Source organism: Lonchura striata, chromosome 16 (genome assembly GCF_046129695.1).
Source record: "Lonchura striata isolate bLonStr1 chromosome 16, bLonStr1.mat, whole genome shotgun sequence".
Classification (NCBI taxonomy): Eukaryota; Metazoa; Chordata; class Aves; order Passeriformes; family Estrildidae; genus Lonchura; species Lonchura striata.
In genome coordinates, this window is record NC_134618.1 from 3085666 (window position 1) to 3101501 (window position 15836).

The following is a 15836-nucleotide window of genomic DNA, read 5'->3' on the forward strand; positions in this document are numbered from 1 at the left end:
GTGATAACAGCTGTGTGTGTGTGAGTGTGATAACAGCTGTGTGTGTGATAAAAGCTCTCTGTGTGTGTGTGAGTGTGGTTACAGCTCTGTGTATGTGTATGATAACTGTGTGTGTGATGACAGTTCTGTGTGTGATAGCAGCTATGTGTGTGTGAGTGTATGTTTGTGTGTGTGTGTTTGATAACAGCTCTGAGTGTGATAATAGCTGTGTGTGTAACTGCTCTGTGTGTGTGTGTGAATGTGATTACAGCTCTGTGTGTGTGTGAGTGTGCTAACAGCTCTGTGTGTGTGTGAGTGTGATTACAGCTCTGTGTATCTCGCTGTGTGTCTGTGTGTGTGCAGAGCTGGTTTTGCTCCAGGGCAGTTTTGCACAGTTGTTGTGCACAGTTTATGTGGAGCTGTGGGTGGTGAATGGGTGTGCCCTGCTGTGTGTGTGTGTGTTTGTGCAGGCTGTGCACGGCTGTCATGGGCAGGGATGTGCTGCTGTGAGCTGTGCACGATGGGCACGGCTGTGTGTGCTGGGAACAGCTCTGTGTGTTGTGCACAGTTTGCACAGATCAGCAGTTGTGTCAGGCTGTAAGTGCAGCTCTGTGTGTGTTGTGCACAGTTTGCACAGATCAGTTGTGTCAGGCTGTGACTGCAGCTCTGTGTGTGTTGTGCACAGTTTGCACAGATCAGCAGTTGTGTCAGGCTGTGAGTGACTGCAGCTCTGTGTGTTGTGCACAGTTTGCACAGATCAGCAGTTGTGTCAGGCTGTGAGTGCAGCTGTGTGTGACTGAGCACGGTTGTGTGAGGGGTGAATGATGGCTCAGTTGTGCACAGCCAGGTACAGTTGTTCACGGCTCTGTGTGTCTGCACTGTGACACCCAGTTCTGTGTGTGCACTGCTCACAGCTCTGTGTGGTTGTGCAGGGCTGTGCACACTCGTGTGAAGGGTTCTGCTGGCTGCACGTGGCCATGCACAGCTGTGTGAAGCTGTGAGTGGTGTTGTGCGAGGCTGGCTGTGGTTGTGTGTGTCCTTGTGCACAGGTTTGTGCAGCTGAGCACGGTCCTGCGGGGCTGTTGCAGCTGTCCTGGTGTGCATGGGTGTGCAGGGTTGTGTGCAGTGGTGCCCAGCTGTGCACAACTGTCCCTGCACGGCTGTGTGTGCATGGCCACGTGCAGCTGTGCCCAGCTGCGTGCAGTTGTGCATGGCCCTGCACGAGTGCTGGCACTCAGCTGTGCATGGATTTGTGTGTGGTTGCTGTTGTTGTGCAGTTGTGTGTGGGGTTGTGCATGGTGGGGTGCAGCTGTCACCAGCTGTGCACAGCTGTGCGTGGGGCTCTTGGGGCTGTGCACACCTGTGTGGGGCTGTGCACACCCATTGAGGGCTGTGCACACCCATGTGGGGCTGTTGGGGCTGTGCACACCCGTATGGGGCTGTTGGGAGTTTTGCACACCCGTTGGGGGTTGTGCACACTTGAGTGGAGCTGTTGGGGGTTTTGCACACCCATGTGGGGCTGTTGGGGCTGTGCACACCTGTGTGAGGCTGTTGGGGCTGTGCACACCCGTGTGGGTGCATGGGTGCATACATGTAAGTTTGTTGAGGCTGTGCACACACGTGTGGGTCTGTGCACACCTGTGTGGGGCTGTTGGGGGTTTTGCACACCTGTGTGGGTGTGTGCACACCCGTGTGGGGCTGTTGGGCATCCCGGGCGTTGGGATGCGGGGCCGGCCCGGCCCCTCAGCCCCTGCCCAGCCCCAGTCAGTGCCCCCCAGGGCAGCCCAAACGCGGGAGCAGCGCCCGTTCAGGTGGCACAAAGGGCCACGGCCCCTGCCAGGGCAGCCACATGTCCCCGGGGATGCCGCTGCTGTCACCTGCCCCTGCTCCCTCCTCCGCCCCTGGGCCAGGATTTGTGGGGTTTGCTGGGGGTCCCCCTCCAGCACCATGTCGGGGTGTCCCCTGAGAGCCCGGGTGGTCTGGTGGTCCCCGTGTCCTTGCCACAGGACCACCCGGTCATCACACGCCTCAGTGTCTGTGGGGCCATTCCCAGTGGAGAAGAGACCCCAGCCCCACGCTGGGAATGGCTTTGGGGTGCAAGGAAGCAGAACTGGGGACTGGGATTCCCGCTCCCAGCCCCCCAGAGCCCCTCTTTGGGGGGGGAGCGGGAGTGTTCCTGCTCCCACCTCCCCCGATCTGTGGGAACCGAGCAGGATGAGGATGCACACGCACCCACACACGTGTTCTACCCCCAAACACGCAGCTCAGGCACTGAACTACAACCACACCCCATTAATCGCGTTCCCGAGAGCAGCACTGGGGCTCCAGCGGGGAGCTGAAGCCGCCCCCAAAACACATCCCAGGGCTGCTCCCCCCTCCAGCCACCCCCGGCACGGCCAAATCGGGGCTCACGGGGATCACCCCGATTTTCCGCTTTCTGCTCTTTCTTGCTGGCAGTTGGAGCTGGTTAAAGCAGAAAATCCAGGGAAATCGGAGCTGGGGGAGCCCGGGGGCTGCGGAGGAGGAGGAGGAGGAGGAGGAGGAGGAGGAGGATGATGCTCCGTGGGGATGAGCCGCTCCCTGGAGCCGCCCGAGCGCCCTGCGCTGCTGCGGGGCGAATTCATTGCGGAGGCGATACCCAGGCAGGGCTGAGCCCTCCTCGCCGGCCCCCCGGGACTCAGCAGGGGGGTGGCCGGTCCCCTCCTGCCCCTGCCCCGGGGTGCCCGCAGCATCTCGGAGCGCCGGGACGAGCAGGTGGCCGTGCGAGGGGACCGGTCGCGATGTGTCATTGGAGCCAAAGAGCTTTTAATCCTCCTCTTTCCAGGGCAGCTTCCCCCGCCGGGGCCGCGGCGGCTGCAAAGCAGCCCTGACCGCCAGGAATTTGTCGCTATGCGCTGGGAAAGCCGCTTCCCACCAGCTGTCGGCAGCCGGACGCGGGGGACGGGGGTGAGGGGCCGAGGGGGCCCCGCTGCGGGCCGGGGTCCGGCTCCAGCCCAGCATCCCTCCCCGCGCTGGGATGGCGCTGCCTTGGCTTTGTCCCGGTCAGAGGATGGGGGCTGGAAGCAGACCTGATGCCAGGATTTGGGGTGCAGCTCCCCAGGGGGTGGCAGCGTTGGGGGGGTGTCCTCAGAGTTATCAGGTTTTTGCTTCTCCTCTTGCCGAGGGCTGTGGGGTAATAGCTTCCTCTGGCCCCAGGGAGCTCATCCTGACCCTCTGGGGCATCCTGGACCCCAGGGGCTTCATCCTGAGTTTTAAACTCCAGAGGCATCATCCTGACCCTATGGGGTACCCCTGAGCCCCAGGGGTTTTATCGTGAGTTTATGGGGCCTCCCCAGGTCCCAGAGACATCATCCAACTCTATGGGGCATCCTCAAACCCCAGGGCCTCATCCTGACCCTATCGGGTATCCCTGAGCCCCAGGGACATCATCCTGACCCTACTGGGGATCCCCGGGTCTCAGGGCCACCCCTCTGCCCCACGGCAGCTCCTGAGCTCTGGGGCGCTGCGGGAGGGCGGGCAGGCTGCCCGGGGGTCCCTGGGGGTCCCACTCGGTGCTGGGGGCCGCAGGGAGGGCTGAGCGGCCCGGCCGCCTTTGTGCCTCCCCTTTGTGCCCCGCGATTCACACGTTCGGGCTTTTATCCGGCAGCCGGGAGGGAGGAGGGCGAAGGAGCAGGAGAGGGGGGAGAGGGGCTGGAGGGGGAAATGGCGGGAAACGGAGAGTCCCTTTGTGTGACAGGGATGGGGACAGGGACCGGGCACACCCCGCAGGGCCGCCGCCCCGGTGCGGACGCCCACCCGCAGCGTGGCTGGAGAGCCGCGCAGCCCCCAGAAGGTTCCGATCCGGGCTGGGTGCGCACCTAGACCCGCAGTGGGGCTGATCCCGCGGAACGAGGAGCCCCAGGCACGTCCCCGGCACATCTGCACCCAGGGAGATGTTTTGGGGCTCTGCTCTCAGAGCCCACCCTGTGCGGGGCAGGCTGATGAGTGGGGGGGCTTTTGGAGCGGCTCTGGCTGGATCGTCCCCGTAGATGAACCCCCACTCTGCTGGGTGGGCACCACAGCGCCCACAGGCAGGGCCACCCTTGCCTGTCCTCCCAGGGTGCTGCCACAGCCCCTCGCCGTGGTCACCTGCCCCTGAGCCCCTCCTGACACCCCCAGCCCGCTCCCCTCACCGTGCTGCCTCACAGCACATTTTCCATCCTGTGGAGCAAACGTTCCCCGGGATGGAGTCGGTCTCACTGTGTTTTCACCTTCGTGGCCTTGCTCTGTGCCAAGAGGCCGGGCGGGAATTTGGCTCGGCCAGGGCTGGACTCTGCTTTCGGGGAAATGCTCGGATGACCAGTCCTGGAATGATGGAGATCCCAGAGCTGTGGGATTCCACCTGGTTCCCTTGAGCCGCAGGGAAGGGCTGCTAGCCCCATCTCTCAGTGGGGAAACTGAGGCACGGGCTGCCCGGTTGTCCCGCAGGAAAGCGTCAGCGCCCTGGCCGGGGCCCAGCAGTGACAGCCGGGGGAAGCCAGGGCGGGCGACCCAACCCGACAGGGGGCAGAGGGCACCAAAAACAGCCCAAAAACCTCCGTGCCAGAAACTGAGCGGAGTAACAGCCCTTTCCGCAGCAGCACGGCGAGCTGCTTTGGCCAAATAAACAGATGGGAAAAAAAACAAGAGGTTTTGCCGCTGGGTAGAAAAGTGCCGGATGCCTCGCGTTAAACGCCGACATTTAGCCGAGAGGAATGTGCCGGATTGCGGCGGGGTCGGAGCAGCCGGCATTTACCCCCGTGCATACAGAGGATGCCGTGGGCAGCACAATTCCCTCTGCACCTCATTTATGGCTTTTCCAGCTTCATTTTTCCTCCTCCGCTGGGTTTCCCACTCCTTCCCCCTTCCCCCTGCCTCACTTGGCTCCTGCTTGCTGCCAAAATCCAGGGGGATGCTGGCATCCTCCAGTGCCCGGCGTGGAGCTTCAGCCTCCCCAGGGCCAGATCCAGCCCTCAGCGCCCAGCCTGGCCCCAAAATGGGGCAGTAAAAAGGATAAAATCAAAATATCCAAGTATAAAATTGGCAGTGAAGCATAAAGTAAGCAGCAAACTCTTCTCAAGGGAAAACATGTGTTGTATATCAAACCCACCAGGATCTTATCACAGCCAGATCATTCTATACACACACACATATAGATGTTTATATTTAATTATGCTCCAAAGCCCACAGCATTCTTTGGAAACTTTTCTTCTGGCAAGGAAAAACACATTTTGGTCAGCAGAGGCACAAAATATTCAGCAGTTCATCCTGGTTGTGATATTTGAAAAGGCGTTATTGAAACAAAATCGCAAAGGTGTTAAGTACAAGCAGACCTGTGGCAGGAGCTTTGCTTGAGTGGTTTGGGGGGCTCAGGGCATTTGAGGGGTGCTCAGGGGCTGAGATTTCCTGTGCTGAGCCCTGTAGCATCATTGGTGGGGCGAAAAGGTTCCCAGCTGGGGGTGCTGTGCCCCATTCCCATGTCCAGGGGGGGTCCAGTGCCCCGGTTCCAGCTGGGTGCCCCATGTCCCATCCCTGGCTGGGAAGATCCTGTGTCCCATCCTCAGCTGAGGTTCCCGTGTCCCATCCCTGGCTGGGATTCTGTGTCCCTTCCCTGAGGGAGGGCTCTGTTGCCCATCCCCACGCAGGATTCCCGTGTCCCCTCGGCGTTCCCAGGGAAGCAGAGGCGATGCCGGGGCCGGAGGGGCAGCGGCGGGCTGGGAGCGGGCAGGGCTGGGCTGCTGGCGCGGCACAATCGGGCACAATGAGGCCTTGTGCCTCTGATGAGAATCAGTCCTGACAGGGCTCCACCAGCAGGGTCACCCACCCAGCACAGGGCCACCCGCCCCTGGTCCCCACACCCAGGGATACCGAGGGAGAGGGACCCCAAAGTGACCCATGCTGGGGTTCACTGGGGTGCAGAATGTACAAATAGCAACAAATCTCTCCGTACAGAGAGATATCCAAGAATTAGGGCTGTTTCCAGCCCTGTGGGAGGCAGGGTCACAGCTTGGAGCTGGCACAGAGGGGAGCAGGTGGCACACATTGTCAGTGAATGTCCCGCTCAGCTTGCTAAAAACAGGAGCCACACGCTACAAATACAGCTTAGTTTATAAAAAGGAAGTCACAAATTTGGTATAGTTATAACTTTAGTGCACATACGATGCCCCCCTAACCCCACGGTCAAGAATTCCCCGCGGCTGGCACGGCCTGCCCCGCTCACCCGAGGGCTGGCAGGGACGGGTGGCACGGTCACCTCTCCCTGCGCATGGCACCTCCTGCGCCGGCGCTTTGGTCCTGCCCTGGCCGTGCCAGGGACACCTCTGCTCCCTGCACCAGCCTTCCTCCCTCCTCACCGCTCCTCTCGCTCCCTTCAGCTTCTCTCCTCTTCCTCAGCATCCGCCCCGCAGCTCCTGCCCGTGCCAGGGCCAGGCTCACTGCTGCCTGCTCCCCCTTCCACCCCCAACCTTACAGATCCATCTCCTGGCTCTTCCACTCCCTTCTGTGCCTACCGTGCCCCTGGACCGGCCACCACGGCCACCCGCCCCCGAGCCCTGCCAGGGTCTGGGGGTCCGGCTGCCCCCGCTGCCAGACCCACTGTGCCCCACAGCATCCCCTGAGCATGCAGCACCCCGGTCCCCTGGGAGCCCCGACCCCACGCCGCCGCACCCCTCACCCAGGCAGCTCCCTGGGCACCCTGGACAAGCACGCCCTGGGAAAATCCCTTCCCTTCCAGCAGGATTTTCCCAGAACCCCCAGCCCGCCGGCGGGTGCTGCCACAGCCCGGCTACGTGGCGAGGCCTGTGTGCCCCGCTCCCTCCGGGCACCGCTCCCGTGTCCCCCGGGGATGCTCTCTGCGAGGGCAGGACCGTGGTCCCCCGGCGCCCGCGGGGCCGGGCCGCGCTCCCGGAGCCGCTCAGTCCACGGGGAACTCGCAGGGGTTCTGGCGCGTGCGCTGGGCCCCCTGGTAGATGCGCTGGAAGTCCCGGTAGCGGGGCGCGCAGCTCAGCCAGGCCTCCCCGAAGTGCAGCCACCCCGTGAACAGGAAGGTGCCGGGGCCCGGCTTCACCCCGCAGCGCAGCGGGGTGCGGATGCTGCCCACCGGCCGCCCGCCCGCCTGGAAGAGCGGGAATTTCTGGCGGTGGATGCGGGTGGCGCTCACCCCGATGATGGATTCCTGCAGCTCTGCGTCGTTGGAGACGCTCCGGATGCTGCCGCGGATGACTGCGGGGGGGAGGCGGGGAGGGGTGTCAGCATGGCCTTGTCCCTGTCCCCACTGCCATCCACATCCCCATTCTTGTCCCCATCCCTGTCTCCATCTGCATCTCCATCACTGTCCCCATGCACATACCCATCCTCATCCCCATCCCAGTCCCTTTCCCCACCTGCATTCTCATTCCCATCCCTATCCCCATCTCCATTCTTGTCTCATTCCCACTCCCACTCCTGTTCCCATCCCCATCTCCATCCCAGTCCCCATCTTGATCTCCAACTCCATTTCCATCCTGATCTCCAACCCTATTCCCATTCCCATCCCCATCCCCATCCCGATTCCCATCCCCATCCCCATCCCCATCCCCATCCCCATTTCCTACCCACAACCCCATCCCCACTCCCATTCCCACTCCCATCCCCATTCCCATGCCCATCCCCATCCCTAGCAGTGCTCTGTGCAGCCCAGCCCGGCCCAGGCCAGCCCGGCCAGCTGTCCCAGTGCCACTTTTGGGGCCATCCCCGTCCCTGAGCCCCGGGGGCTGCACTCACCAAAGTCACTAGTGCAAATGGCCATCAGGATCTCGGTGTCATTGCACGGCCGGCACGCGCCTGCGAGCCCAAGCACAGTCTGTCACTACCCGGGGGACAACACCCCAGCCCAGCCCCTCCTCACCGCTGTGGGCACCCAGTGGGGGAAAGGGAAACTGAGGCAGGGTGAGGCGCTCACCTTCGGCGCCGAGGCTGGCGGTGGGCAGCGCCGGGCGGGCCAGCCAGTCCCCCCGCAGCTCGTAGCGGAAGGCGGCGATGCGGCGGCTGATGTCGGGGTGCGGCGTGGCCTGCAGGAACAGAGCCACCTTCTCCTGGGGCAGCCAGCTGAAGCAGCGGGCGTGGGGCCGGGGGGCCTCCGGCAGCAGCAGCTCCAGCACCCCCTCCCTCTCCAGGTAGAGCTGAGCCCCCCGGAATGTCCCGCTGGGTTTGATGCAGGCGGTGACGTGCGGGGGGCTCCTGCCCTTGAGGGCGGCGCTGGTGGGGGGCAGGCGGGGGGCCAGGCGGAGGCGGAGGGCCCCCGTGGGGTACAGCCATTCCAGCGAGCCCTCGGCGCAGTGCAGGGACAGCTGCTCCACGCTGCCAGCCTCCTGTGACAGCCCGCTGTGGGGCACAGCGCCTCGTCAGCCGGGACCCCCAGGGACAGGGACCCCACAGCCCGCGTTCCCCGGCACGCCCGAGCAGCCCCTCCACAGAAGCGTGCGGGATGGCCACAGGCAGGAACGGCACCAAACCCTCGACGGCTGCGACTTGGGGTTCAACCACATCATTTTGAGGTGTTTGTGTTCCCCCAGCACCTTTCGGAAGGAGCTAAGGGGCTCGGGGGCAGCAGCACACCCCCTTCACATCCAGTGTGGGCTCCCAAACCACCCCTGGAGTAGCCACAACCTTGGGGTCACCTGTTGCCACTCTGGGGATCCCCAGGGGACGCTGGGGTCCCACTCTCACAGAGGATGCCTGGAGCCGCTTCTTTCCCACGGCATTGTGGGGGGACACGCCTGGTGTCAGCCTGGGGGGAGCGGGGACATCGGGGGGCCGCTTTGTCTCTGACAGGACGCTGGTGGCTGCGTGGCCCCCGTGTCCCCCACGCCCCTCGCGTGGGGCAGCCCCTCCTGGCGGGCCCCGGCTCTTTGTTCGGAGTCCGGCGCCTTCGGGCGATGCTTAGGGCCCTGCCGGGGGCCGGGGGTCCCGCTGGCCACGGGGATGGGTTTCACGGGCGGGGGGCTCAGGGAAGGGGTCCCGGAGAGGCGCGGAGCCCCGCAGGGAGACCAGCATGCCTAAAAGCGGGGGGGAGCGGCACCCAGGGGCGAGGAAACTGAGGCAGGCACAGGTTCGCAGCATCCCACCCGTACCCTCCCCACGGATGCGGGAGGGGTTCAGCCCTAGGATGGAGGGGGGGCGGGGAGAGCAGAATCCCCCTCCCCCAAGAACCTGCCTGATCCGGGGACCCGCGTGTGCCACCCCCGCCCGCCCGGCGCGCCTCCCCGGGGCCGCCGTTCCCGCTGCCGGTTTTCGCGGTGCGGCGTTCCCGCTGCCGGTGCTGGTGCTCCCGGTGCCTACCTGCCCCTCCAGCTGCACTGGTCCGCCGCGCCGCCGCCGATGGCCGCCCCCAGCCCGGCCAGGCACAGCGCCCGCAGCGCCCACATGGCCGCGCCCGCGGCGGCCCCGGGCGGCCCGGCCCGGCCCGGCCCTGCCCGCACCGCTGCCCGCACCGGGGCCGGGGTGGCGGGGACGGGGGAGCGCGGCCGCCACCCCGCGTCGCGCCCCGAACTTTCCGCCAATGGCCGCGGAGGGGCGGGCACGGGAGCCGCCCCGAGGCCCCCTCCCCACCGCCGGGGGCACCGGCATCCGCCGCAGTGGCATCCCCGGAGCCCCCCGGGGCTTCTCCGCGCCCCGCGGCACGGGGGGACACCGGGCGGGGACACGGCTGGGGCAGGGCACAGGACCCGGAGCAGGGCTGGGTACCCCGGGTTACAGATCCGCTCCCCAGGGGTGCACCCTGAATTCTGCAGGCCCGTGGCTGTGACAGCCGTGGCTGCAGCACCCCGGGCTAGGACCACCCCAAACTGTGCGCACCCAAACTGTGCACACCCCAAAATCTTTGCACCCCAACTGTGCACACCCCAAACTGCATACCCCAAACTGTGCACACCTCAACTGTGCACATCCCAAACTGTGCACATCCCAAACTGTGCACACCCCAAACTGTGTACACCTCAACTATGCACATCCCAAACTATGCACTTCCCAAACTGTGCACATCCCAAACTGTGCGCTCCCCAAACTCTTTGCACCCCAACTATGCACACTCCAAACTGCATTCCCCAAACTGTGTGCACTCAAACTGTGCACACCCCAACTGTGAAAACCCCAAACTGTGTGCACCCCAAACTGTGCACACCCCAAAGAATGTACACCCCAACTGTGCACACCCCAAACTGTGCACACCCCAAAGAATGTACACCCCAAACTGTGCGCACCCAAACTGTGCGCACCCCAAACTTGTACACCCTTGTCTATAGACACCCCAGGCCAAGTGCACCCCAAATTTGCACACCCCAGGCTGCAGCCAGCCCTGTCTGTGACACCCCAGCTGTGCACAGCCGGGCCACAGGCATAGCCTGGGCTATGAACACCCCAGGCTGCAGCTCTCTGGTTTATGCATCCCCCCAGAACTGTGCACCCCAAAACCTGCTCACACCCCAGGCCAGGTGCACACCAGGATATGCACACCCGTGGTCATGGACACCCCAAGCCATGCACATGTGGGGCTACAGGCACCCCAGGCTGGGTACACCCCAAGCTCTGCACACCCCACACTACAGCCCCCCTGGTTTACGTACCCCCACATCAGACCTGTGTACCCCAAGAGTTGCACACACCCCAGCCCTGAGATACACACCATGGCTCCCTGCACCCCGAGTCCTGCACCCCAGGCTCTGTACACCCTAACTCACGCACTCCCCAACCTCTCACAACCCATACACACCCCATGCTACAGCCCCCTGGCTTACACCCGCCAGAACTGTGTACCCCAAAAGTTACATCCCCCCAAACTCCTTAGAACCTCCTCCATCACCAGCAGCGTCCCCCTCCCCACGGAGACTTTTCTAACCAGGGGGAGCCCAGGCACGTGGCGCCGGGCCTGACGCGGGGGTCAAGCACATCTGAACCCCGAATTCCCCGCTTCCGAACCGGGGGGTTTCTTTCCATCCCCTCCCTTCCAGCCGCTATTGTGCCACCACTACAGACCCCACCATTAATTAAGTTTCCATCCAGTGACAGCCCGCCAAAATGTTTGAAATAAACACGGAACAATTGGGATGGGATGATACAGGCCGGGAACAAAGTCCCCGGCCAGAGGGTGGAGCGGAATGGAAATGAGGGATTGTAAATTGGGATGGTGGGAAGAAAGAGGGGAAGGGGGGGAAGGGGAGGGGGGAGGCAGGCGGGGAGAAGAGGATTCACAGCCCTCCGGCCATGAAATGATGCTGAAAGAAGTCATGCTGCTGGAATCCGTGGCAAATGCGGGGCCGGAGGGGCAGTGGGTTAAGGTGGAGCGGGTCGGGGTGTCGGGGTGTCGGGGGGCTGGCTGGGGCTCGGGTGGGGGCTCTCTGCCCGCTGGCCCTCGTGCTGAGCCCACCAGCACCATGGGGGGTTTGCCGGAGGGTGGCTGGGTCGAGGGTCTGGCTGTGCCCGGAGGGTCACAGCGACCCCGGCATGGCGGGGACGCGCTCCCGGGGCCCACCCGGTGACACAGGGAGGAGGTGGAACCGGCTGGGCTCGCGGCTGGGCGGGCAGGAAAGCCAAGCAAGGACCCCTCCAATGGCTTTGGCCAGGTGCCAGGGGCGAGGTGGCACCAGGGGAGGCGTGCCACCAGAGGCGGGGTGACACCAGGCTCTGGTGTCCCCTCCGAGACTGATCCCCGGCCCAGTGGCGTGCTCAATACCCTGCGGGGATGCTCCCTTGGGACACCCCGGGATGCAGGAAGCTGGGGCACGGTGCCACCATCCTCGCAGGCACATGGCAGTGTCTGCCCTAATGCCAGCGCCCCGGGGTGAGCCTGCCCCCTCCACAGCCCCCGACCCACCTTAACTGGGTGTTACTGGAGAAACGCCGGCACCAGCTGCGCCACCAGCCCTGGCTTCCCTCCCTCCACGCGGGATGCGGCACCCCCGCAGTCGGGGCACGGCCATCGGGGGGTCCCGGAGCCCCCTTGGAGCAGCCGCCCCAGCCGGGGCTGAGCAGGACCGGGCACGGCCCCGCAATGGCCTCAGACCTGCGGAGCAGCCCCCGGGGCTGAGCACCTCCGGCTGCCAGCCGTGCCCGGAGCTCTGCTGGCGGCCGTCCCCTGACTGTGTCCCCAGCGCCACCGTGTCCCCTGGCCACCCCTCCTTGTCCCCGGCCGGCGCAGGGTGCTGTCCCCGTGGGACCGGGGAGGGGGGGGGGGTCCGGGTGCGGCCGCCCCCGGAGCTGCCGCCGGTCCCTGCCGCGTGTCCCGGGGCCCCGGGGCCGCTCCGGGATGCTCGGGCTCGCAGTGCCCTCTGGTGACCGCGGCACGGCGGCCCGGACCGCCGCCCCCCGGCGAGGGGACCGGGGACTCGGTGGGGCTGGGGGAAAACACGTCCCGCAGGGGAGCAGAGCTTCAGCTCGGCCAGCAGGACCTCCGAAGAGCACCCGGTGCCACCGCTGCCCTGGGCGGGGATATCCCACACCGGGCCGGGCTGCTCCAGCCCCGTGGGGCGCCCACGCCTCCTCCAGCTTCTCACCGTCTCCCCCACAACGCCTTTCCTCCGTTTATCCGATCTAAACGCACCCTCTTCCAGCTGAAAACTGCTTCCCCTTCTTCTGTCTCTACAGCTCCTGGCGAAAGCCTCTCTCTGTCACCCTTCCAAGATCCCTTAGGTATCACCAGAAGGTTTCCTCCAGGCTGGATGGCCCCAGCTCTCCCAGCCTTTCCCCACAAGGCAGATTCCTCCAGCCCCCTGAGCATTTCCATGTCCCCCCCGGACCCGCTGTGGCTCATCCAGGGTTGCTCTGTCCCAGACCCATCTGCCACTGGCGGAGCGCTCCGTGCTCCATGCAGCAGCTTCCTTTGGATTTTGATGATCCTATCTCTTCCTTTGGGTCACCCCAAAGTTTTTCTATCCTGGGCAGCTCCCCTCACCACTCCTGGACTTTCTGGCAGGTCCCTGGGACATCCATGCTGCCCACAAAATGTCCTCGGGGGGTGGCTCTGGGCACCCTCCACGCTGTGCCGCGAGTGGGTGGTGGCACGGGCAGGAATGCTCCAGGCTAAAACCCTCCTGGAAAGGCAAAAAGGACATTTGGGGCAGCTGGGACCGTGGCGGGCTGCGCAGGGGCCGGGGGTCCCTAGCCTGTCCCCACACAGCTTCCCATCCCCCCCGGCTGCGTGGGGAGCTCGCCCGCCCCGCCGAGCACCCGAAGGAGCTGCGGCTGTGGGAGGCACCCACCTTGTCTTTAAAAAATAGCTCAGGAGCCTCAGCTCAGCTCCCAGCCCATGCCTGGGGACCTGCAGGGAGCTCCTCTCCATGGAACCCCGCTGGCTCTGTCCCCTCGCAGTGCCCAGACCCCCAGGCTGGTGTCCCTGAGAGTGGCAATGTGCCCTGGGGAGCTCAGGGGGCTGCCGGGAGGGGACACACGGGGGAGGGTCCCCAAGGCAGGGCAAGGGTCCCCAACGGCAAGGTGGGGATCCCCAAAGCAAAGATGAGGTCCACATGTGCAAGCAGGGGTCCACATGGAAAGGAGGGGATCCCATGGTGAGGTGGGGGTCACCATGGCAAGGTGAGGGTCACCATGGCAAGGTGGGGGTCACCATGGCAAGATGGGGTCACCATGGCAAGGTGGGGGTCACCATGGCAAGGTGAGGGTCACCATGGCAAGGTGAGGGTCACCATGGCGAGGTGGGGGTCCACACTAGTGGGAGAAGGTTCCCAGGAAAGGATGAGGCTCCCAGCAGCTGGAGGAGAGTCCTCATGGCTGGCTGAGAGTCCCCACAATAAAATGAGGGTCTCCAGAGTGAGAAGAGTCCCAATGGTCCCGCAGCAGTGTGGCCATCCCCAGCTCCATGTGAGGATCCCCACAGAAGCCTGAAAGCCACCACGTCCTCGCCCACCCTCACCCGCACGTGGCCTGGATGGGGGGAACCTGAAGGGGAATCAGATCCTTGGCAGGGAAGAGCTCCGAGCCCGGCGGGGTCAGCACGGAAGGGGCCGAGCCCGGGGCTGGCAGCGCGGTGAGCCCAGGCTGGACAGACCCCCCTGCTCCCCCGCACCGCCGGGCCCCGTCCGTGCATCCTGCGGGGCAGCGAATGGAGCTGCCTATTGATTCGCAGCCCGGGCTAAAAATAACTTTCAACTCTTCATCCCGAGCTGTGAAAAATCCCCCATTGCTAGGCGACGGGTTACCGGGAGACAGCGGCGCTAGGCGACGGCGGTTGCTGCGGCGACGGCCCCGGCGCACTGCGGTCCAGCCGGCCCCGCCGCTCCCGCCGGCCCCGCGATGCTCCCGCGGCACCGGCGGGGCTCGGCCCGGGCTCCCGGCGCCGTGGGGACAGGCCGTGTGGGGCAACGGGGCTCAGGAGGCTTGTGCTGGTGACCTGTGGCTGTGGGGTGAGGTGGGGTGAGCAGCACCCCACGTCAGGCACCAGGGTGCGGGTACCTCCTGCACTGGTGGCACCCCTGCTGTGTCCCCTTCCTCAGGGACACAGACACACGTGGAGTCTCCTCTTTGCCAGTGATGAACTCCCCTTGAAGGAGTTTTCAGCTTTCCTGGCATGAAAATGTCCCCAGGACATGGGGCTACAACAACTTGTCCCCTCTGAGTCCTGGAGGTGGCAGGGGTTAGTGACAACGGGCCTGTGCCAGGACCAAGGGGACATCAGGGACCACGCAGGTCCCAGTGCCTCCCAGTGCCTGCCAGCCCCAGTGGCACTTGGCCTGCTCTGGGTGCAGAGTGCATCCCCAAGGGCTGCACCACAGCCTTCGCTCCCAGGCTGCTGCTGGGCAGTTCCCCTGGAACCCCTCCTTGGGGAGCAGGCACCACGAGGGACAGGACACTGCTGGGGGGACAAGGGACTGTGGGGGAAAGACCTGCAGTTCCTCAGGACACACGTGGCACTTGGATGAGGCCATGGATCCACACAGCCCTGCAGCCACTGTCCCCTCCAGCATTTGTCACCCGCTGGGCAGGGTGTGCTGAGGGTGTGAGTGTGAGTGTGAGTGTGAGTGTGAGTGTGTGCACAATCTCCTCCCCGAAGCCCCCTCCCAGCTGTCCGTGTGAAACCCAACCTGCCTTATAAATAATGGAAGCAGGAGGCAGGCTCCGGATGCAGGCAGCTCCCTCAGCCTCCCCAGGGCCGGACCTGCTGCTCACATGGGGCCGTGCCAGGGGAAGGCAGAGAGGATGGGGTTAAATGTGGCTGCTCACCAGTTCCCTCCAGTCTGGGGAGCAGTGGTGAAGCTGGGCCCAAGCTGGGGGGGGGGGGTGGGTGTGTGCTGAGCTGGGCTGCTGGGGCATGGGGGACAGCAGTGGGACAAGCCCAGCAGTGCCAGATGTGGCTTGGGTAGGTGATTCCCCCCCAGATGTGGGCACAGCTGCCTGGCCTGGGTGCCTGCTGCCCCTGGGGGTGCTGGGGCAGCGTCCGGTGTCACCGCTGTGCCCCAGGGGCTGTCAGCAGAGCCTGAGGTGGCTGCCGGGCTGAGCGGGGTCTGCAGCAGCATCTGCACCAGGATCTCCAGCCTGCCATGCCCTGCTGGGGAGAGAACCAGAGCAAGCATCTGTCTGTCCTTCCAGCCTCCCGTCCATCCCACCATTCAGCCTTCCAACCCTCCCTCCCTTCATTTCTCCATCCGCCCCATCCCTCCATCCCTCCCTCAATCCCTCCATCCATGCCTCCATTTCTTCTTCCACCTCTCCATCCCTTCCTCCCATCATTCTTCCCTCCATTTCTTCATTCCTCCATCCTCTCCAACCCCTCCATCCTTATTCCTCCATTCTTCCCTCCATCCCTCCACCTCTCCATTCATCCTTCCACCCCTCCATTTCTCCCTCCAATCCTC

The 15836-nt window shown here is 64.4% G+C and overlaps 1 protein-coding gene across 1 annotated transcript; it reads right to left on the bottom strand.

Annotated features, from left to right (window-relative positions):
* Positions 1-6804: 6804 nt before the first annotated feature.
* METRN (meteorin, glial cell differentiation regulator) lies at positions 6805-9401 on the bottom strand. Its single transcript, XM_021529704.3, has 4 exons — positions 9316-9401; positions 7937-8358; positions 7759-7818; positions 6805-7218 (listed from the first exon to the last, which is right to left on the bottom strand). Exons 1-4 carry the CDS (start codon positions 9399-9401, stop codon positions 6911-6913), a joined length of 876 nt encoding a protein of 291 aa, XP_021385379.2. The 3' UTR covers positions 6805-6910.
* Between the last annotated feature and the right edge of the window lie 6435 nt (positions 9402-15836).

Coding starts and splice junctions, on each gene's coding strand:
- METRN (XM_021529704.3), bottom strand. CDS start 9,401: ATGTGGGCGCTGCGGGCGCTGTGCCTGGCCGGGCTGGGGGCGGCCATC. Junction 8,359..9,315: donor CAGTGCAGCTGGAGGGGCAG/GTAGGCACCGGG, acceptor TGTGCCCCACAG/CGGGCTGTCACAGGAGGCTG. Junction 7,819..7,936: donor CGCCAGCCTCGGCGCCGAAG/GTGAGCGCCTCA, acceptor TTGGGCTCGCAG/GCGCGTGCCGGCCGTGCAAT.